A 25,158-nucleotide genomic window follows, 5' to 3' on the forward strand; every position below is an offset into this window, starting at 1 on the left:
CGTGTGAAGAAAATCTATAAAAAACTTATAATTTGAAGAAGAGGAGTCAATATCCATAGCTATTTATGGAGACGCAGCCAAGAGCACTAATATGATGATGAGTCCTGGTTCAGGGGTGAACATTGTATCATTATTATTTGAAGAAGTGAAAGCACTGTGATCACCCAGACGCTAAGATCATTGAAAACCGAGTGAGAGTACAGCGACGACTGACTTATGGAAATGAATGAAGATATGCCTCTACCCCTGCAATACAAAATCACTGATATTAGAACATTAATTAATGCTTCGTTCGATATATGTTAGCGGGTGAATGCTTAGAACTAGGATTCCATAATATAATCGCATTTACTTAATCCAAAGGCTCTGAGTAGTGGCTACTGCTGCTTTAACCTAGCCAATTGAGATAACTGGTTTTTCGTCACCGTATTGAAGGCTCGGCGATGTCTACTCTGATTTTGTTACTTGCAGATAGGAGTAGCTGAGGGTTTTAAAGGCTTAAGGAAACCACGGATGCCTGGAAGTCCTCTGAACCAGGGAATTCTCAGGAAGTTTCTGGTTTTGTCAGATTAGGTACTCACGAGAAAGACATTCTACCTACGTGGAGCAAGAGGTATCATAATTCAATGGTAGAGTCCCTATTTAATTCAATCCGATGATATTACCTTAGTGAATAAAATTTAATTTCAGTGCTCTTTTATCAAGACGTTTCAAATAACTTTGAAAATATATTTATCATAGTATAAATTTAGTGCAAGCAATGTGAATGAGCGATCATGAAAAACACATTACCCGGAAAACTCCTTTTATATCGAAACACATATTAAAAAGATTTATGGATTAGCCTTAAGTCGCTAAGATATTATATCATCGGTCAATATTTTAATTAGTACATGTGATTTCGCAAAATTAGTCATAGTAAAATTTTATTACCTAGGGTATTGTGAGTTTAAAAATTAACATAATCTAATTTAGACCACTGAGATCTTTGTTGCAAAAGTTCCAAACCGATGTTGTCAGATGAATCTATTTAATTTCACGAATGAAGTCATTTTTACTTATTTCTATCAGTTATGCGGTGATCATTGCGAGGTATATTTTGGCATTCCACCTGGTTCGTCATATATCGAGACAAAATTACTTTCATCTCCAATGCTCGCGACAAATTTCCCCTTCAAATCCATTTGATTCCCTTCCTTCAAGACGCGAAGATCAAAGGACCAGCGTTTTGATGTTTAAGCATCACGAAGGAAAGGAGGTATAAATGAGTGCTTGGAGGATTTTCATCTACAGAAGGCGGGTAAATATTTCCTCGCGGCTAGAAGCTAAAACAGAGGCGGCTGATTATTTTTGAATTCCATCCATTTCAAATCAGACAGGAAGGAAAAGGTTTCTATCTGCTTTGCCAACCTTTCAATGCCGTGTCGTCTCGTAAATAGGATATCGTTTGATGAAAGTGGCCACGCAGTTTCGCAAAATTACGGGCTGTATATTACTTTTTTTGCCCACGTGTATCCCTTTTTTCCTCATAACTAGTTTGACTTCCACTCTGAGAGTTTTCCGACCGTAAAATTAATCCTCTCACCCAGAACACGGGGGGATTATTTTGCGGTACTACTACTTCTGTTACAATTACGGTGATACTTCAGGTTGATGAACGGTTGTTTAGAGTTTTAAAGCAATATTTGTCCGAGCTGAGAGGTCGAGGAAGCAATTTATCTGGCGGTTCAGTGAGACAAACACTAAATAAAAAATGAGAAGTATATTATTTCTCCGAATGCAGTAAAAGACGAGAAACAAAAAAAGTTTCATAAATTCTGTTGAAGTTAGTTTGATTAGCTTCTTCGCACTGTAATACTTAAATTCCTTTTTTCCTTCAACATTAAGATATTGAGCGAGATCTTTCCTACGTTAATCTTACATTTCGCTAGATAAATAATTCAAATTAGGAAAGTTATCTAAAAGTTAACGGAATTTCATTATATACAAAGTGCACTACTTACTTTAAATTTTCTTTTGCCCTTTTTTGTCCTCCCCTTTTTAAAGTAAAAAAGGAATTAAAATATGCTTAGGGCTAATCTAAAACAATATTTATCTTGATTATGAATAAGCCTTATCTCAAGTACATTCATTTCTGAAAACACGATTGACTCTTTTTATCTCAAAGGGATGTCTTTTATCCGTAAAGTTCTGCAAGATTTAACTCGCTGGTTTAATCATCCGATATTGTCAAATTTATGAAGCGTGTAGTTGTGAGAAAAGGAGCAATTGTATTAAGAAGATTACAGCCTGCCGCCATCAAGGTAAATACATTAAATTCGAACATAAAAACGGCACAAAATTTGATATCGCTAGTGAGCACAACAAATATATCAGGAAAATCATCATTAAAAACATGAAGACGAAGCTGTAATTTTGGTAAACATTTTGATGAAAGTGACCAAAAATGTGAATAGATGAGCCGAATACTTGTTCCCGATGATTCATATACATTGATATCAATGAAATTAATATCTAAGGTGGGAAACTAAAAAAACAGGACCAAACAGCTTAGGCTTCCAAGTTGGAGCGATGAATAATATGAGGCTCAATAGTTATATCATAAAATGTTAACCAAAGATCTTATTTTATCCGCATAGGCAGGAGAGGAGAGGACAAGGACACCCGAACAGAGAATAAGTGTATAGGTATGCAAAACTTTCCCATGAAAATGCGCATGGGAATCTGCACATCGATCAACATTGGATACAGTGAATCATGAAGAGAGAGCAGTAAGTGTCGCTTGAATTTGGATCAGGGCATGACTTGACGAATGTAATAAAGGGGTACCTAAATACATAACTGAAAGTAACCGAGAATAACTAACTGAGAATAACTGTGCATCATCACTGAAAGTTGTTTTATTTTTAGAGCTACTTCTTCCTTTCTGAGTGATCCTTCTTTTCATCGGCACGGAGTGAGCTTCAAATGAAAAATTTATCAAGAGTTTAACCACATTGTGAAAAGTGCCAAATTGTGATTTAAGCGGGAAAATTGCGTCAAATTTTATGTTTAACCTAAACAACAGCTACCAAAAAGTCATAGGTACTCTTTACTTTCCCACGAAAATGTTCCGAGGAGCCAATATATAATTTAAAATTGAATTCAGTGAATCGTGAGGAGAGAGAAATTTATGCTTTAGGCATCACTGTGTGTGGTTCACAGCATATGACGTTGTCGAAGGTAAAAAAAGGAGCAACTCCATCGGTGCATTGGCGTGTTGCTGATCACTGAGACATGAGCTGGCAAGGAAGCAATCGTGTGAGGGGTCACAATAGGAGACGGTCGCGGCGTTAAGAGGACTGTCTGCCTTTTGTGCGAATTTTTGCGGAGCTCTCGAGACTACGAAGCCGTCTTTTTGCCGACGGGAACGTAGAGTTGGAGGGCTGAAGCCAAGGGAGCCTAGATACGTCGGAAATAAGCCGGCGGAGTGGATGGGAACGACGACGGTGAAAATGTACCCTTGAGGCACCGCTCTTTATTCGAAATGGCGCAGTGAAATATTTCCTTTCTCTTTTACTGAGGTTAACTCTTACTTCTTTCGGTTTTGAAAAACCAACTACATGGTAAAAGGAAGTTAACATATCACGAAATATCGCATACTCAAAATAAAAAAGCGAACTAATTTAATGAGTATTACCTGTACCATTCGATTGGTTTTGGAACAATGTCTCATGATGTCCATTAAGCTGAATAATTCATCGTAAAGAAACTCAAATCATTGGAAAATTGAAGTGTCTATCAGTAGATTTAATATTCAATCCATTGAACAGGATAAAGATTCCCATCAGAGGAAGAGAAAATGTTCATAAGAGATCATGCTGCAGAAATGCATGGTATCGACTAACTGGCATAAAAATGTACATGATCAGATATAACCAATCTTATTTCAGATTGAATTTTTCCCTCCAGCTCTAGAAAGACTTGGATAATTCATTCTTAAATCCTCTCAAGGAGATTAGAATCTCAGTGACAGGCCTCGGCACAGCGCTCATTTTTGGCTCTCATACTTCGTATTCTCCTGAACTCTTTGGATTCGTCCCGCTATAGATCCCATGCACAATTTCTCTGGTGGATATATGGGATGATGTGAAATTCAGTTGCTCATTTGAGTGAAACGTGACCTTTAAGGCGGAAGAGTTACGTTGAAAGGGAATAAAGATAGTTCGGAGAAGCTGCGAAATCGGATGTAAATGAATAAGTGAAAACCGATGGTACTTAGGAAATACCTCTTACGCATTGAGAGAGGTAGTAAACCCGAATACGTTTGAGGAACTCCATTCATTGAAAATAACAGATTTATGTACAAAAATAAAACCCCACTTTTGCATAATATATCATGCTACATGAAACTGCACACCACGGGAAGAGAGACTTCTTGGAAATCGGTAGGTACGAGTTATAAATGAAGGTTTTCCAAAACAAGAGGCAAAGAAAATCCTTGACAATCAATCGGCTGGGAATGAATTGAAAATTTAAGTACAAATCACCTGAATTCTATGCAGGAATGTGCCAATAATTATTTTAGGTCATTTATCATACTTTTGGAATAGGAAAAGAATTTTCCACGACAGGTTAGGGGCGTTAAATAACAAGTACATTTTTAAAAAGTCACCATTTTCAAAATCCTATTCTTAATCTCATCGCATTAGTCAGTAAAGAAAGTCCTCCTAAAATATTAATTGGATTTTTTTTGTTATTGCTAGGGAGAAGAACCCTGAATCTCTGTCTCACTCAAGCACGATCTTGCATCGGGCCGAGTCTTTCCATCCAAGACGGAATAACCAAATGATCATTCAGGATCTGAGAAACGCAGCGAGACGCGGAGGCCGTGGGTGAGAGTTTGGGAGGCATTCCGGAAAGAGGGTCCACTGGTTTTATTTTCCACGGATTTCAACCGGAGATTTCGGATATTATCCACGGGAGAGACGTGAAGAGATAAGTAGAGGACTCTGAATATTATTCGGTGGAGAACGACTGCGTCGAATAAATTTGAGGATAAAAAAATCTGGGTTGTTTCGGGTAGGAAAGGGTAACGAAGGAAGAGATGAGGAGGTTATTGTGTCGGGGGTAGCTGAGAGGCAGATTTCAATTATAGGGGACCGCTGAAAAGGCCGTGTGGAAAGAAGGGCGAAAAGACCCTCAGGGGTTCATCAGAAACCCCTGTTGGAATGTCTCCGGGAAATCGCTAGAAAACGGTGCGGAAAGACAAAACCGAGTGACAATCGTGGGAGAGATTTCGTAAGTCGAATTCTTACACCTGATAACTTCTTCTTCTGACTTCTTTGGACCAAAAGAGGGAATATTAGAATCACAATTAGATTCCTAGTAGCATAATGTTCTAGGGGAAAATAGATAAGATTCCAGCACGGGCTAACGATATGGTTCATTGAATAGGTGTTTCTCCGGAAAAACGAATGTAGCGCTAGATTGTTAATCACAAAGTCGAGAGGAGGTATTTTACAGAGTTTGTTAGCACTGTTTCTCTAGAATTTTATTCAATTAGAGAGGAGAAAATAAGCGACCTGATATAACTCTCTGGCACATAAATGCAGAGAAGACGTCAGAATGATTATCCCTTACTATCCAACGACAATGCGAAAGCGTGCTTCCCAGTTGGAAGACATAGTAATTAAGACAGCACCAAAAGGAGGTTATTGGCAAAGTGGACATTGTTGTCTGGAATCATTGTCCCTGAGTCGTCACGGACCTGATTTTTCAAAAGAGCTGCTATATTTCAATTGCCTTGGAATTGACAACAGAACAGGTGTCTTTTGTAGAATTCCTAGAATGGCTAAGTGTTATCAATGCGTTAGCCCCGAGGACTTATCCTTAAGCAAGGTTTTCTGAATATATGGATGCATAATCACTGTAACTTAATTATTTCAAAGGTTACTTCTTCCTTTCTGAGTGATGAGTGCAACTATTTATTGACATGAAGTGTACTTTTAATGCAACATTTTTGAAGAATACCACCAAAGAATATTTAAACAGTCAAATGTTGAATTGTGATGACAAAAGGGCATGGAAATATGTGAATTTATGCCATAGCAAGTGGAAAAGGATGACTACTTGGCATCTGCATGTATCTTGTTGGTCTGAGTGATGTGTTTGAGACACCAAAGTTTCGTTTCCTGCTTTCCAAATGAGTGGAGAACTGGAGAGGGACGCGTAGGAAGGGCTTCGTTTGAGGAGAGCCTTAAGATCGAAGTTTCCCGCTTCCGAGTGCTACCTAAATCTTCTCCAAATCTCTTCAGAGATAGACAGGAACGGAGGGCATCTTTGTGAACATCAAGTTGAACTGTCATTTGTTTCGCTTCCGAAGAATTTGTCTTCCGAGCGAGCGTCGGCCTATCACATGGATGCGCAGGACAGCCGAGGTGTCCCCCAAGGGACCCTACTCTGCCCTACCCGACTTCTCTCCCGCTGAGACCGCTCCCGTTGACTGATCTGGACCAGACGGAAGCTGGAAGGGGAGATCATGGCTCCTTCTTCTTCTTCCCACGGGAGCGCTCGTCGATGGAGTGGGAATGGGGCCCCAAAGATCCTCATCCTGCTCTTGTTCCTCCTCATCCCGCCGGCCCTGAGCGCCGCCGCCGCCACCGAAACAGACCACGGTAAGTTGACAAGATTTCACTTTCTCCATGTCAATTCCAAAGGTTCCTCCCATCTCATCAATAAAATCGGCACACAGCTGACTGAAGACAAATAATGCTCTTGGAGCTTAGGAACTACTGATTTAACGTTTCTTTACGTACTGACCCTGAAAGCTGTAATATTGCTATATAAAATATGCTGCGAGTGAGCAGATAGCGTAAAACAGCTTTTACGTAAATTACGGCACAAGACGTAAGATAATCAAAGGCTACGTGGTAAGTTTAGATTGCTGGAGCAAATAAAAATCAATAAGTGGACAAAATTAAAAGGTTACATATTTTTCAGATCGGATTTTTAGAAAAGAATTCCTCATTTACTTGAATACCTTCGAGAACTTATCATGGTATACCAATGTGTTATACAAACGAATTTCGGCGTGTGCGTTTATCATTTTTTATTTGATCGCAGCAAGTGATCCAGGTGCCTTATGGATTTGATTTAAAATGTTTTATATTGAAATGGGCATGTTTTCTAGCAACATATTGTCACTTGTTTTCAAAAGAATGGAATTAATGCCCTTTTTAGATGAATCAATTGGAATTTAAAGGAAAGTATGTATTTCATTAAATCACCGTTGTCTGTGGTTAGAACATCTTGACAACAGAATGAAATAAGTTAGAAAATAAATCGAGCTGAATCCAGTCAATTACTTAGCAAATATCATGCATTTCGACTGCAACATCGATTAACAGACATTACGTGACGTAAATATGACCCTCACGAATATCCAATTATATTTTTGGCCGCTGATGATCCGAATTATATGTATTTTAGCTAACGTTCAATCAAAATGGATGCGAGTGCATAAATTATGCAATCATTACGGCCAATGTAAATGTTTAACTAGAGTATAATTACAAAAAAAAGAATTCTATGCCTTATCATCATCGCAATATCCAACGGAATCTCATTGATAAAAAGCCATTGCTTAGAGGTGGATGTATTTTTCAAACAGTTTTTTTCATTCATCCGTAATACTTGAACGCCAAAAAGGAAATTGGACTGCTGCGAAGAGAGATCCACGCTTTTTAAAATTCAATGCTTGCTGAGCATGAAAGACTTTTTGTGAAATTTTTGCATTTTGTTAACGCAACGCTGACCTCCAACGTGACCCAGTTAACGATTCATGACCTTGCTTCCTTTTCATCTTGAGCTAAACGGCACCAGTCAATATGCTTTCATCGGCAAAAAGTCATTTTTGTTCCATATGATTTCACCAATGAATATTTTCTGTTCCAAAACTTCTATGATTAATTACAGTTCCTTTGCCGGACAGCACAAGCATGAAATAGATTTTTTCATAGCAACTGTTGCAGATAGTTATTGAAGCGTTGCATTGTGATTGTGATATTTGACTTCATCATTCGAGAATTTCACTTATCAAGCATTTCCTCTTTCTTGAAAGTGATAATAGAAAGAAAAGATTTATAAATTGAATATAAATTCAGGTATCATGAGTTACTAATTTATCCGTAACTTATGAAAAAAAAGTAATTTTCCGTTTCAGATTGCATTATAGGAAAGGGTATCAAATATCTATCCTCTGCTTTAGTGGTGTAAAATATCATATTAAACAGACTCAATTTTCATAAGGAACATGAATAAGAATTTTCAAAGATCGTAATTTTCGTTAATCAATCGAATTTAGATAAAAAATACATTCTGGCTTTAAAAAATAAATAAAACAAGGCCAACCAAAAAAATTATAACTTCATCCAAATAATTGATTAATCCGTCCGTGTGGAAGGAAATTTAATCAGGACTTCCATCAAAACTGTCGGTTAGGAAATGTGGAGTTCTACCAATTTTTTTTTAGCAAGAGAAAATGTAAACCGGCATCCAATATTAAAATTTTCCGCTGAACAGAAAATACAATATTTGTGAGAATTTCATTAAAATTGATTGTATCGTAGATCATTGCTGTGATAACTTCTAACGGATGAAAAAATAAAGAAGTCAAAGAGGAGAAATAAAATTTTTATCTGGCCAGAGATCGCAGGTTAATATGCTTCTACTGGAATTACAAGTCACTCCGACAAATTGAAAGTATGGAGTATCAAATTGTGCAATCAGCATTAAATTAAGCCGAACTCTGCTCTTGGATAAACTCAAAGTTGTACGGTGAATAATAATAAAAATAATTATAAAAATAATAATGATAATGATTTTATTTACTTTTAAATTTTGATTTTAAAGCTGAATAACCAAGATTAATGTTAATTAATAAGGAGCATTAGGTGGTATCCAAGGCCATAAGACCAGAATTGAGCCACCATCAAATAACAAAAATGTATGCCAAAAAATGCAGTAGATATTACGTAAGTGGTTTAAAGGAAGAGCATCAAAATAAATGTTCAATTATTTATTCAGAGAAAAGCCAGTCTTCAGAAAAACTTAACATTTTATTTAAGGAGTCCATTTTTTTTATTTTAGCGGGTAGCAAATGAAATATTTTTGTCCCCATGTAAAGAAAACGACGTTGATACTAAGAAGAGCACAGAATGATCAATTCATAAAATTCACTAACTCTTGATTAACTTTGTGGTATTCCATTGTAATTTTTCCTGGATATGACACACTTACTTATACCACTTCTTTTTTACAGAGCGCGACCCACGTTCCAATGAATAACCATCATCTTCAGGCGCAAATTATGATTGGTTTATCTTATTATTGTTACCTAGGTACTTGATGAATTATTGTTTATTCTGGCGTCCGTTTTAAAATTCATTAAGTAACTAGGTAACAATAATAAGATAAACAAATCATAATTTTCGCCTGAAGATGATGATAATTCATTGATACCCGGGTCTTACTTTGTAATAAAGGAGTGATATAATAAGAATTGCATAAGTAATTGTGTGATATCCAGGAAAACTTCAATTCTTTCCAGATATCTACCTGATTTGATTCAGTCATAATTGACGATTTGCCTCCACGATGTGCTAATTGGCAATATTTTAAAGAAACTCATTCAAAAGAATAATTATGATAAAATGTATGATTATGCCATCCAATGTCATCTTGCAACATGCGATTAAGCGCACTTAAAGTTATAATTCACTATTACAACTTGGGTTGGTGGTTTTTAATTAAAAAGAAATAAAATTAAATGTTGACTACGAGCAGAACGAAATTCTCCTCGTTCAAATGTATTTGGGATCAAATGAACGGAAAATGCTTCAAAAATTACATTCATTCATTAAAATACATAAATAGGCAATAGGCATAGAAAAACATTATTGAAAAATGAAACGTTACGTGTAAACATTAAATTAAATAAAGTAGGATATCAGTTATCCACGATTTCATTTATCCATGATCACCTTGTACTTAAATCCTTTATTTTAAAATTGAGCCTGAAATATCTCACTTTTATATTATTTCCTTTGTAGATTCCTTTTCCTCTGATGTTTTTAATTAAGACCTCTGTTACTTAAGGGATGCATGATCCTGAGGGTAAAAAATTAGAAACCAGAGTGTTTGAGGTAAAAGTGTCAAAAAGTTTCAAAGTGAATCTTTTTACAGACTCCCGTGACTATATCAAAGGCCCTGCTTGAAATAAAAAAATACATCTCTTTCTTCGAGATAGTGTTCGATCCATCTGGTGATTGAATACGGTTACGTAGCAAACAGCAATACAGTGAGAAAATAGCAATATATAATCACAAAATTCGCTAAGAAAAATTCGTCAATTAATATTTTTGCGAATATACATCACTTATTAGACATTCACTGCAGCTGAATAGTTATTTTGAAGATTACATTTTATAATCTTTGTTATTAGAATTAATAGCTTTTGCTTAACTACTTCTAAAACTTTGGAAAAAAAGTTACTGACTATCTGCATAACTAAAAGCCTCAAAGTTTTGCATGATAATTTCTTGTTGTGATTAACAGGAGAGGCAATAAACAATCGGGTGCCAAGTATTTTTCGCAAACTTGACCAGCATATATTTCTAGCAAGTAGTTTCCTTTTAAAGCAGAGCAGGAAAAAAAGCAGAGCAAGCTTTTTTAGAGCAGGAAATAGGACACAAGGCATAAATTTCAATTCCTAAGTCCTAAAGTCCATAAATACCTATGGCTACATGTTCAATAAATCATGTAATAAAATATTTTGTATGACATAATGCAAAAATACTTACTTTATTTTAGCGAAAAAAACATCACGTAGTCCTAGTTGGCTAATCACCAAAAATGATATTTATCTAATAAATGCGGTGCCTACTTTGACACTTAAATTCCTCTATAATAATCGAAAAGTTCCAGCTAAAATCGAACGAGACCGAAACGTGTTGCTTTACAAGGTGACTATGGAAAGGAAGGAAATGCTTTCAATAGGAAAGAGGGATTGGACAGCATAGAGAAAGGGATGGAAAGGGCTGGTTCCCTTAAGTTGGTCGGAAACAAGGAAATTAGGCTGCACACCGAATACCGAGCGAAATTTATGCAAAGCCGCTGTCAGCAAGATGATGCATTAGGACAGTGCATCGCACGAATGCCGCGACGGCCCGGAATTATGTCCCCTTTCCCGGCGAATAATGCATTCAAGTCTTGACTTAAAGTTTTTCGTGGAATTTCGTGAAAAATATGCTTCTCATGCGAGTCAGCGATGACATCGAGGACCTGAGGGTAAATTGTGGGCTTAATACACTCCGTGATTGATGCACGATTTTAAATGCGGTCTGCAGGACTACTGACGGGGCATCGGTTGCTATACCACTGATATGACAATTGCATTAAAATTAAGCAGTAAAACCAGTAAGACGTTCTACTGCCTCTGCATTTACATATTTACCTAAGTATAAATTTGAAATACCTAATCGAATGAATGTGGTATAACCTTTTATACTGTATACTTAAAAGCGCCGCAATCAATACTGATTAACATTGTAATTACTTTTAGAGGAATCTAATATTGTCAATTGAATTGCATGCGTGAGATTTTTCTGCTAAAAACATGGTTTTCAAAACTGGCGTAACAGAAAATCAAGTGAAAGAATTGGAAAATAAATTCATTCAGCAACACGGCTAATAATAACTTTAGCATTTAGGTGAAAGCAGTTACAAAAAGCAAAACAAAAACCCACGGCACTGAATCCAATAACAAGCATAAGGACCACTAAGGGAGGAGGGGGACTTTGAGAGCCCTGAGACACAGTTACAACGTAGGAGCAGAAAACATGAATGTGCCAAGTTTCATGGTGATCAGTTGAATTCGTAAGAGAAAAACATACGTGAGGACACACATATACACTTGTGTTTCCAATTACAAAAACATAAACTCGTATTTATACATAGTAGAATATTTGGAGACATATTTTGCTGATAATAGAAGCTTCATATTAAGAAAAATATGTGTACCGTATGCAAAATTCAAAGGTGGTTCGCTACAAAGACAAGTAAGCATTGTAACTGACTTCAAAAAGAATAAATACCGATTTGCTACAAAGGCGCTCTGCAATAAAAATTAAATAAATGAAGGTTGTATTAATAAAGAAATAATGTGGTTTTAATATGATGTATTACTTTACATGACATGGAACAAAAATCGAAGTATTAACAATAATTATAGGGACCGTAATTGACTAAGATGCATGGATAAAAGATAGGGGAAGCAGCGGCTGGGTGATGAAACAAGGAGGGTAAGTGTAAGTGTGCAATGAAAAATTAGATGAGAGGTCGAAGCTCCAATACCGTACCACTTATTTTTTTCACTAGAATATTACTATTGATTCCTCAGTAGAAAGGTGCGGTAAACTTGAGACTACATGAACGAACTTCAGACGTGCACATAGAGGAAGGCCGTGGGGAATAATGTGCAAATGCTAATATTGAGTCTTACACCGTACTTTTTAATGGAATATGTCAACTTTCCGGTCAAACATTATGTCAACAGTTCTAGGGCATTAGAAATCGGAAATTGAGCATCGACTTTCATCATTTTTCCCTTTCATATCCCTTCTTTCCCTTTTACTAGTTGAGATTTCTCGCATGAAATCTCCACCTATTTCCTCCCCTTAAAAAGCCGGATTTTTTCGCCTTTCATCGTATGCCATAATTTACTTTGAAATGCAAAGAGTAGTTTGATGCTAAAGAGTAATGGTTTCACCTTATTTTCTTTAAAAACGCCAAACAGTTGGCGACAAACCAATGTGATCAATATTAAAACCCAGCAAAGGGATACATGACGAGTAGATATGGATGCATGCATGCAAAAAAAACGAGAAACATTAAAAAAAACTCTACTTGGAGCAGAAACTAAGGAAATCCCCATACGGCCGCGAGTTAGGGTGGAGGCCTTTCCCAATTCCCCGCGCGCTAACGAGTGACGCGGTGTCGCCGTTGGTGTGAATGACGATTATCACCGAGCACGATAGAATTCTATCCCGGTGCAGAATTCGAAGGAAAAAAAGAAGTTAGAACGACGACTGAAACGGAAGCGTTTGGAGGCGTTGCTTCTGAAAATCCCCACGGAAAAAAACCAACACCCCGCCCCTTGCTCACGAAAATAAAGTCTATAAGGTTTAAAAAAAAAATTATATATACACACCACCGAAAAGCGATCAGATATACCCATGGGTACCTACCTATATATTCGAAAATTTTTGATTTTCACCGCCCACTTCCCTTCTGCTTTCCTCGCAGTGAAATAATCAAATTACTCCCGTTTTGCGGCACTGTCGGCGGGCGCTCCGACGAAATATCCGACGCCGATGCGAGGAATTAAAAAGAGGTAAATAAAAGTAAAATTAGAAAATGCGACGATACAAAAGCGGGATCATTGGAATGGCTGGGATTGAGACGGGCCGCGTAGCACCTGGTGGTCCAGATGTGGTGGGCATAGCCTGAGTATGGAATGGAGAAAAAATATTAATTGAGGAGCAGCGTTGGCAGGTGATTGGACGGGGGAAAAGGCTTTGAATGCACTAGAGTACGTTTTCCTCCGCGGTGTTGGTGCGTTTCATTAATGGAGGAAATGACCTCAATGCGAGTTCGCGTCAGAACTCATAGCCTCATTACCGAAGTGTAGCCCATTGCTGTGAAGGGGAAGGATGCTGGTGTAAGGTCAGAGGGCATTGAGATATTGTGATCAAACGACCATGCACTAATAGGAGGAATGATGCACACAAAGTGACTCAAATCAAATGCGTCTTATCACGCGGCTTCATGAAATAAAGTGTCAATAGTGAGCTTTTCTCTCTTCTAAAGCTGCTTCTACGTCTTTTCTCTCCTCATCTGAATACTCAAGGAAACGTGTTGGGCCACCCTGTGTAAGATGCTTTGAAGGCAAATCGCTTTGAGTTAGTTATAGCTCATACAAAAACTAAGCAATCTTTACGAAATACTTACAGAAAAAAGATGAAATGATTTATGTAAAAGGTGATTAAAATAATTTCTGAAAAAAAAAGGATGATGGATTTCTTTCTTTCATTGAAATAACGGATAACGTCATCACATATACTCACATGTTTCTCTGTCCTACAGAAGAAATAAAATAAGAGCGATATTTAACCGATCGGAGAGGCATACGGATTCGATTGTCCTAGAACCATACAGGACTAAAGTTAATAATAGATCGGACTCAAAGTAGACAAGTAGTCAAATATCGCCTACCTATTCAAACATATCACAATGTGTTAGCGGTAAAATCATATTGATATTATTGTTTTGGAAATCGGTTATTTTAAGTTAATTACTCCATTTAATTCTTTATTTATTAATTATCATATTTTTTGAGAAACATTATCAATTTATTTATCGGCTTTTACCCACTTGAGTAATATCCCAAATGATCAATGTTTCGGCTGCTGTTTGTCAGTTACATGATTTTAGGGATGGTCCTTTGGGAATATTAAAAAAGGTTTTTCATCATTTTACCTTTACTTACTTGGAAACCAAAACTAGTAATTATACTACATCACCACACCCATACGAAGATGCTTGCGAGGTAGTCCGTAGATGTAACACGAACAGAAAAATCAAGTAAGTTTTTCGCTTGGAAATTCATAGATTATCTGGCCGTGAACGTTACAAGATCTAAACGATGGAGAAAATTACTTCAATTTATCCAATGGGCTACCTTGTGAGGGTTACAACTACTCGGACCATGTCATTCCAATTTCCCCCATGTCACTGTTGTATCCACTTAATTTTTCGCTTCATTACAACCAACCGCCGTCCCCTCATCTCCCCCCGCCTTCTTGTTACCGGGACAACCAGAATCGCCCCGTGCCACACGAATTTCTTTTTAACGGACCGCCGCGCAATTAGTCGCGTGTAATCAGATTACCGCGGCCATCGCATCCTATGCATCCACTTTTCCCTTACGACCCGCTTGCTCTAAACCTCATCCCTCTACCCCACCACGGCGAGTGCCTCGCTGAATCTTCCTCAAACCCCGAGCTATGCCTGCAGCACTCTCATGCCCTAAAAAAACTCTTTCCTCAGTCTATCTACTGAGCTATAGAAAATATCACTCCGATTGGTTGGTCTCCCTTTTTTGAACAGAGAGCGTTGCACAGCTTTTAGACAAATTAGGCTGAGAGCCGCTAGAGACTCATATACTACACATTTAGCTTAGGTTGCTTAAAAAGCGATGAGAGCAACACGGGGAATATTATCTTATGACCTCATTATTCGTCTAGGTCCAACAGAAACGATGAAAAGAGATATGAATGAATAGGCATGGGAATTCATTTTTACCCCGCGAAAAATAAAGGACTTCAATAAATACTAGGAGCAACTATGCTCGCGAGTCTCCTTTTATTAAGTTTTAGTTGTTTTTTACGGTTTGTGTTTTAGCACCTCGACACGATACAAAATGCAGGTATTCTAGCTGGTGTTCTGAAATGGTGTTCTAGCACCGATACGATACAAAGTCGCGGGCCCTGTTTTTAATCCCGAAGCCTAGGTTTAATTCCACCATCATTTGTTTGAGATCCTTTGAGATATATTAATTGATAAAACGTTAATAAATCATAACTCCCCAGTGTTAAAAAAATGAGTAGCATGTAGCATAAAAATATATTTGAAACATAACAATATATGTGCTCATGATAAGATCAAACTAATGGATAGATTTGAGTTTTAGGACTAATATGAGAATGCATACTAGATTTTTTAACAAAATAGATAAGAGATAATGACAATATATGCTTCTGGCATTACTAAACCTATGCCTATAAAGATATAAAATGTCCTTCACGTATGTTAATATTATACGTCTACTATCGTTTTTAATGTCTTATAAATCTTTACCCGTCAAAAACAATGCATGAGTGATTTCACACCGATTGTTGAATAATTTTATCCAATCGGGCTCTTGTGTGTAAGCCTCGAAATTTAACGCGTTACAAGATCCGATTCTCAAGTCTTAATTAGTGAGCACCCAAGTTCCACATGCTTCGGTCTTTTTAGGCTGATAACATCGTCTCCTAGTCACACCTCACCCATTAATTATCCTGAATCTTGGTGCACTGCCATTCGCGTAACTTTTAGTGCCTTGTCAAATAAGGCGGCCATAACCCAAAAGGAGGCGTGCTCCATTTGCAAGCAAAGAGGACGAGCCTCAGCCGTGTCTAAGACGTAATACTCGCCAAGAGAGTCTGCTCTGATGATAGAGAGGAGAGCAAATAAGAATTAAAAAAACATGAGGAAAGGGTTATCGACGGCAAGTTTCTGAGCCTTCGATATTTTCCTCTCTTGCATAAAATGTCTCCCCACGGATTCATTAGCATAATTGATCCGGGTTGTTAATTTTGAGGCCATTTGGTGCGCGGTGGATAATTTATAATCGTACTCAGAAGACATTAGCGGCTGGAATGAAAATATTCCTGGAAGATTAACTAAACGATTGTTCATCGAACGAAGGAAAAATCTGGCGCTGATTAAAAGTGCTCCTTGCGAAAAGTCTGAAAAAGTTTGGAAAGAGAAGCTGGGAGTCAAAATTAGTTCATGCAATACAAAACATCGTTTATAAGTGGGGATACATTACAAGCAAGAATAGAGTGTCAGCATGTGTGTCTAAAGTAATTTTTTGGTAATTTGAGATGGTAATTAAATGGTGAAATTATTTTGATTATATATAGGAGTTGTTTTAGGCTTATATTTCATCATATTAATGAATTAAAAGTTACTGCATATTTTCCAAAGGTACTATACATTCTCAACCGGTTTCATTATTTTTAGACGGAAGATAAAATTAAAAATTCGCTCGCAGATAGTGCAAAATTTAATCGATCCATTACTGAAATTTAGTATCTGTGGAAAATTTCCTGCAGTTTTTAATGATTAGCTGCATATTTTACCCGCATTTTCTCCCTTTAAGTTATGAAAGAATAACTATAAATATTTGTCTCGGAATAAATTATAAGCTTTAGCATACCAAAAAGTTTTACATTAATGAAGACATACCAAAATCTCACCCCTGCAACTTCGGCGTGGTTAACTCGTACTTATATTCTTTAATGCCGATAAATCAATGCAAATAGTACACGGCAGCTTTGAAATGAGCATCGTAATATCAGCATGAAACGCTGAGCTCGCAGAAAAACGGGATTACGATTTGGGAGTCAAATCATCATTATGGGTATTCTATTCAAGATCAAAAAGGGTTAAACGGATCGGATTCAGCATTTACGGCAACACACTCTCGTCTCATTTGAGAATGAAACCTTCGCTCGCTAATTAGTACAAATATCGACGCTCAGTCAGAAGTTTCCGGCCTCGCCCCAATTATTGCGGAAGGTTCCACTGAGTTTACTGAACTCACACTCACTCGCGCGGTAAGCCATTCTTTTGTGCCGCATTAACTTCTGTTGGCTGGTTAAGTCTGGCTGATGCCTTCTTTGCTAGTACATCAGGCTTGACCATCCAATTCACAATTCTCTATCCCGTGTTCAACAAATCCAAACCTATGATCGAAACGTAACCTTGAGGAGATATTTTGTGAAAGTTCTGAGAATGTATTGAAAAAATAGAATAATCTAGAGCACTTAGCTATTTTTAATTGGCCTTCAGGATAATTTATAAATTTATGCAAGTGACACACAGCAGCTGAAATGTTGATCGGTTCGTGTCAATATACTTCGTGTGGATATTAGCCGACATATAAAGTTTAAGATGAAATTGGTCATAAATCGTTGCTAGCCAATAAAGCTATTGAAGAAAGCAATAAATTTAACCAATCTTGAAAACAATTGTACTAATACTTTTTTAACGCAAAAAGATTCCGTTTGAATCGGTGGGCGACACTTAAATGAGAGAAAAAGCAATAAAGGAACAATATATTATTCAAATTTCGCCATAAATTATGTGTGTAGAAATTTTCAAACCATATTGGGAAAATAGTAGCATGATACTTTGAGGATGTCAACGGATTGCATGCGTAAATATTATCAAAATATTAGTTAAATGTAAACAAACCAAATATAATGACTCTAAGATAACAGACGCAATTGTTTCTTATCGCTACCAGGGAACAACCGCAATTTTTCTGCCAATAATTTCAATTGAATAAATTAAATTAATAAATTAATCAATTAAAATAAAACATAATTTGGTAGAAAAAAAATTATTTGCAGGAATAAGAGGAAGGTAATATATTCAGCGCTTTACGATAGGTATACGTTGACAACTTCTTAGATTTAATATATTTGAGCTGGCCTTACTGCCATGGATATCCACTTTTGAAAATTCAAGCATAATTTAATTAAAGAATAATACAAAATGCGCATAAATTATAGTGTACGTAGAATAATGTCCGTAACTTTTAATTTACTGATAATAGAGGTGGGCAAGTGTCCAACATGCGGCAATTAGCGGATATTCGTTACTGGTTAGAATGCCGAGATATGCGGATGTCATGCGAGCACACTTCCCTTCCTGTAAACCACCACCGAGGAATCCACCCGAATTCCATCAGTGCTAACAGCGGCTGCATGACTGTCGCCGCTATGCGAGTCCCCCCAAGATCCTTGCTTTTATTTCCATTGTTTTTATTTTCACTTTTTTGAAGCAGGACGTCAGATAGCAGCAGGGAGCAATGTGAGGCTACTGTGATTGTTGTATTTCATCAAGGGTTATGGCGGATATTTGTAGTTGACAGAGGTATGTGATAATATCTAGGTGATGAATTGGTAAAAGGTCTTGTTTTGTTCATCGGAGCTTTTCAAACTTTGGAGCTGCAAATAAAAAAATGAAACTTTCTGATGTGAAGGCCGAAAGTTTGTTCAGGCTAATGGAAATACCTCGTGGGATTCGATGCCTTCGGCGTGATAACAGACTTTCTTCGTTGGTCTTATTTCAACGTATCTATTGTTCACATTTCGTTTTATGTGACCTAATTTTACTGCAATTGTCTATTTGATGCAAAGGCAACTGTTTTTAACAAATTAATGTGAGTATAATGCGTATTAACCCAGGGTAATAAACATTATTATTTATCTGACACAGTCATAATTTACGTCTGTACGGGCTGTACTTATCGTCTGTTGGATGTTAAAATACAAAATACGAAACTCCGTTAGTCAACATAGCATTCGTCTGTTAGTAGCCTCACATGGACTAGTGCCGCCTCGCCGCGGCCGGCTTCAGCAAACGTATCACTGCGAAGTGCATAGTCAGCCATCCTTTAATTTTTAATATTCGTGGTCGCCGCATTTTAGCCCAGCGCCGCTGCCGGCCTCTTTCTGTTTGCAGAAGTGGTCAACCATAGCGATGGGGAGACTAGATGTTCGTTTCGCACGCCTCGGTCGTTTGATCTTCGCTTGATGAGAGAGAAACGGAAAACGGTAGGCATAGAATCCACTAATACGCATAAAACTGCCGCCATAAACTTAACCAGGTATTGCGGTTGCTAAAACTTCAAAATATATTTATCTGATGGTAGTTTATCCCCCATTGTCCAAAAAACATAAATCACTAAATTTATGAATTTTAACATTAAAAGATACGATAGCCTAATGAAGGCAATCGTCGAAGGACTAGGGCAAGAACAGGAAAAGAAGATATGTAATAAATTAACTCGAATAGTAAATTTAAGGAACTGGTAATGGAGGATCTGTAAGAGAAAAAATACATAGCTGTGAAGAGATAAGTGAACAGTGGAAATGAGTAGAGAGCTGCTTCAAACCAATCCCCAGATAACTGACTAGTGATAATGATGACACCATTAATAACTAAATTTTCATAAAAAAGATATTAGCGGGGTGATGACTTCGAGAAGGAAAGGATTATAACGAAAATTCAATTTGAATATAAGTAATATGTCGTCAAAATAATTGACGTAATCTGCATCACTGAATAGAATTAGAGATTAAATTAAATATGAGCATCTCAGCATCTTAATTTCCGAATGCAGTTGCCTAAACCGAATGATTGAATTTTTATTAAATTACAAATCAAAATTAATTTCACGTAGATGTAGTATTTGGTTGAATAGCACTTGGTATGAAGCATTCTCTTCTGCATTCCAGCGCGCAGCGTCTTTAAAGGCTACTGGGATTTCCCGCCGGGTAATTTTTATATTCCTGCCTTCCTGGTTTAATTTCGAGAATCGAGTCGTTTCTCACCTTCAATATCTTCTGTCGAATTTTTATAATCCCAAGTAATAATCGTGGCACAATAGGAAAACTTAACCAAGAATGACAGCACATACAAAAGTGACGTTAAGCGGCTAAATCCTCCCTCAAAACTATGTTTATAGCATGCGCTCAGTGTATTTTCCGACTCTCGACGGCAGTTTAGGCACATATGACGTCACGCTTTGCTTCGGCAGAGCTCGGGTGTCTTCGCGCAGTGGTCGGCTCGGAGAACTTTTTCTCGATTCAATTTTTTTATTTCTCTTGATGATGAATGGAGAAACTTTAGGTATGTTTGAGAGCTAATGTATCCATTTTACCCGTTCGAAATAGTTTTTATAGCAATCGACGACCCATGCAAGTTCCTCATTAAGAATTAGAATGCAATAAGAAAAAAATATTTGCGCCAAAGTAATTTAAGCTTTTGATTAATAAATTCATAGGTAAAAAGTAATGAAAACTTCGTACTCGCAACGTACGACAAGAAAATGGGAAATCATATTTCGATCAAATTCAGGAATAATGAAAAAAGCCGATAGACCTTTTTCCGGGGCATAGGCACTGAATTCAACATGAAGATGTTTCATAGGCTCTCAAGAGGTCCCCCGAAAGAAACAACATCGCCTCTCAGAGGGCCATCTCATTGAATGTGTTATGGTAATGCGTTTGCTAATAAGTCTACAACTAAAGAGCGCCGTGAAATGATTTCATGGTCGAGATTTGGTAGTTAGCAGAAAATGTTAATATGTCGCCTCTCCATAGCATTGAATCAATACCACGAAATCATACCAAAATCAATAATCTTCTTAAGTGGAAGCACACCAGCCTCTAAATTGGTCTTCCATGGAGAAGGATGACTCCCTTGAAATATATTTTAGCATCTTGAAATTTTTAGGGGAAATAGAGTTAACCCTGTTCAACATTTGCCAGCCTCTGAACTATGAAATAAATACATTTGAGAAAATAATCAAAAGAAATAAAGTGAATTTATGGTAGAGGCAAGTTTTAAAGACGGTACACTTAATATACCCAAAAAATTTCAGGATGATAACATAAGCTTTAAGCTAGCGATCCTTACCCAAAATAACCACTCAAACAGGAGGTATGTATTCATTTTGCTCAAGGATTTTCGCCAGAAAAATAACACCTTTTTTTAGGAGGGAAGGAAAATTAGCAGATGGCGAAATGTTTCTTAATTACCTTGGTCAACCATGGACCGACCCTCAAATACGAAACCGAAATTAACATTTGAATAAAGAAAATTTAAAACATGGTGGCAGCAGTATGAAAGATGCTATAAATGTTACGGATCAATTATATTGTAGCATTTCTTCTTTTAATGGGCAAGTGGTGTTTTACCTGTGCTTTGTCGCACATACTTCTTATTGCTTCAGTTATTCTGGAGTGGAGTTCATGGAAGTCTTATGATAGGCGTTCCTAATTAAAATAAACATTCAGAGCGTGCTGAGACTTTGGCTTATAATGTAGATATCACAATTTAAGTAAACTCTTATTTCAATTTTAATTATACTAATTGATTAACTTTCCACATTCCATCGTTCACCTCATTACCATCTCTTTTTCTCACTATTTCCGGCAAGGGGATACATTAGATTCCATTTGAGATGAATACCATTTGAAAGCGGTGGGACTAGTTATTTTGTATCGTTACCATTAGTAATTTCTAATTTATGCATGGGCGTAATATCAGATCCACCAGTTTTTTACTTATTTGTATGGAAATATCAAGTTAACCTTTAAAGGCGGAGGGGATCAAATTCATCCGTCTGTAACAAATATTGTACATATTTCGAAGAATAAAAGGTAATTACATGATGTAATTCCTGTCAAAAACAAGGTTTATTAATACCTTTTGTGGAAATGTACCATAAGAAAAGAATTGTTAATTTATTGTGAAAATATAAATAAATATATACTACTAATAAACAAACTATACAACTACAAAAAATATGTCACATCAGTTATCTTAATTTATTTTTTAGAATTATAAATGTATTTGCTGGATTGTTTTATTAGATATGCTTTGCACTGTAAAATTAATTTTTAATAGTTGGCTAATGATTTATTTAATTTGCCTCTCATTTTTTCTTATAATTAGCCTTAAAAATGGAAAATAAATTTCAAATTCGTTGGCAAATATGTTTTTTTTAAATTAATGAACACAACCTCAAGAGTTCGTATTTAAATAAAAGTAATACTCCGTATCGTGAATTTTACGTTGCAGCGGCTTATGTGTGGAGATTTCAATTTGGCCGATTCGGGGGTAGGCCAAGTCCGGCAGTCATAGTGTTATCCCCTCAAGTTGGTCCCTAGCCCTTGAAGTCACTTGAGGATCTTCACAATAGAAACCCGCTCGCAAAGGCTTTAAACGGCGTGGGCGGCGTGACGCGAGCAAGACCCACGGACCCTCCTCTTCCCTGTCTCAGCCGAATCCAACCCTCTCTCTCTCTACCTCTGCTCACTCCCTCCCGTGGCCATTCCCATCCCTCTGATTGCAATCCTTCACAGTAAAGCATTTACGATCCATTCCGATGTTTTGAGGCACGTGATTCGATTCCTGCCAATGAAACGTTTTTTTCAAATCATTAATTACATTTGGAGAATGATTTAGGGATGCAATGAAAACAATTAGACTATAAGATAATGTATCTGGCAAATTTTGGAATAAGTAATCGAGTTGAAACACTGAAAATTAAAACAATTACATTAGAAAACGTTTTACTTTTTCTCTCGGAGATTTTTGTAGGTGCAATTAAAATTTCAACGCAAAAATTTGCGTTATTTCTGAAATGCACTCGATTCACCTTTGACATAATGATATAAAGCTATTATTTTTAAAGTACTTCTGCCATTAAAGTAGGTTTGATGTATTATTTAACACATTGAGTGCCAATTAATTTCTTGGTACTATGTTGAAAATGCCGTGGCATTTTTGTTGATTTTGCAGTAGTTTGGGAAAAAATTAGGTTTCAAAAACAACTAAAGGAATATAAACAAAAACTTGAGGAAATCTTTATTATATATATGTATATTTCACATTTTTAATGTATTATTTGACGAAGTTTCGGTAATATGATTTAATTTTTATAATTTTAAGAAAATAGTTAATGTTAACATAAAATGAATATTGACTACTGAATGAATTAGCGCTAAGAAGCATCCTGGCATTATTCCCTCCCTTGAAGGACTTCCCTGTTCAATTCAGAACAAGGCCTGCTGCCTTCCTTTTCATCTAAAAAATTCTATTCTCTTCCTTCCTAAAGTCATTGCTGCCTTCTTTTACATTATCTTAGTCTTCTTTTATTCTTACTTGAATGCTGCTGACGATAAGTATCTGCATGGTTTTTGATTGCTGACAACCTCTATGACTACGAACACAATAAACCATAAGAACCAAATGAACAAGGGTGATCAAAATAAACACAGCATGGCCGCGATACAAATCATAACCCGATCCAAGATAATGTGACGAGAAAAATCCATCATAGGTTAAGCATCTTACAGTTGTAGATTCCTTTCCCTTGGGCTGCATTCTTGTTGCGGCGGAAAGGAGTGCATGCTCCTATGATCCCTAGAGCTGCACCAGCGGGATAAATTCTCAATTACCTCAATTACTCCCTGCAGAGCCACCCATGCCAAATATATCGAAGGGTAATAGCCAGACGGAAGGCAATCCACGTGATGGTGTCACGTAAAAAACACTGTTGGAATAGAAGTAGGAAAGCCTACCAACTATCTCTTCCATGAAAACATGAAATACGAGTCAATTGAACATCGAAAACTCATTGAATTGGACCCCTCCGCAAAGGGCGGGTGTCGCTCACGGTAGCGAGATCGGCGTGGTCCTAGATGTCGTCAATATGCGAAACCCATGCAGAGACTTATCATCAAAGCAACCAAGAAAGAAGACTAAAAGACCAAGAAAATGGAAAAAAAGAAGCACCATCATGTGGTAATGCACGTGATTTTGAAGCATCTCATCTGCTAGCTCTAAGTAAGCATCAGCTTTGGAATTTCCTAGGAAATTGCGTACACCATTAACAATAGACCTCCAAGCATTTTGCTCAGCCACAATAGTATCAACGGGATATCTAATTAGCTGTATAATTAGAGGTCCTTCAAAAATTCTGGCCTAAGCTTCTCTGAACTGATTTGTTGAATTTTTCTTCCCATCCATACTGAAAATTGCCCATATTTATCAAGTGCATTGACAAACTGCTACATAAGGCCTAGTTTTATGTGCAGTGGGATCAAAATGACTTTATTTCGTTTGTCAAAAGGTTTGTTTCCTATGTTATCCTCTTCATCAACCATTATTTCTCTCACGCTTCTCCTTTCTCATACAGTAGTTTTATCCGTCCCTGCCATCCCACAAGCCATCAAAAACAAGGGTAAGTATATTGAATAGGCATTTTGTTGCCCAAGAAGATAGTTAACCAATTATAAAGGGCATAGCCGGATAAAGAGGGTAAAAGTCCTCCCTCCATGGGGACACCCAATATGCCAGCCGAAAGGTATTAAAAAACACCTCCAGAAAACGTTTTTTCTTTTTGGCCCTCTCAAACATATTTTATAAAAACATGCGTTAGAAATTTTCAAATCAACGCCATATCTTCATATCCCATTCAAAGTTTTTGAAAACAATTGGAAATCTGCTCCATTAAATAAAGTTTCAAATGCCGCAAACCGTATTAAAAAATATGTCTCCTTGACCGAGATATTAAAAAAAGAGTGAAAATCGTATTTTTGATCGTATTTCCGGCCCTGGTGGGCCTGTAGCGGGCTGAAAATGTGGGGAGGTTTGCCCTATTTGATCCCAAATCGCATAACCCAAGTACGGGAAAAATCCCGGAGGGGG

At 37.0% G+C, this 25,158-nt stretch overlaps 1 protein-coding gene across 1 annotated transcript in view; it reads left to right on the forward strand.

Moving 5' to 3' along the window:
• The first annotated feature begins 1,120 nt into the window (after positions 1-1,120).
• The window catches only part of LOC124158539 (alkaline phosphatase, tissue-nonspecific isozyme-like), a 271,518-nt gene continuing 247,480 nt past the window's right edge, over positions 1,121-25,158 (forward strand). Inside the window, exon 1 of the mRNA XM_046533673.1 lies at positions 1,121-6,656. Coding sequence (XP_046389629.1) covers positions 6,521-6,656 — 136 coding nt within the window. The 5' untranslated portion in view covers positions 1,121-6,520. The remainder of the gene's footprint in view (positions 6,657-25,158) is intronic.

The sequence above is a fragment of the Ischnura elegans genome, chromosome 5, assembly GCF_921293095.1.
Source record: "Ischnura elegans chromosome 5, ioIscEleg1.1, whole genome shotgun sequence".
In the NCBI taxonomy this organism is placed as follows: Eukaryota; Metazoa; Arthropoda; class Insecta; order Odonata; family Coenagrionidae; genus Ischnura; species Ischnura elegans.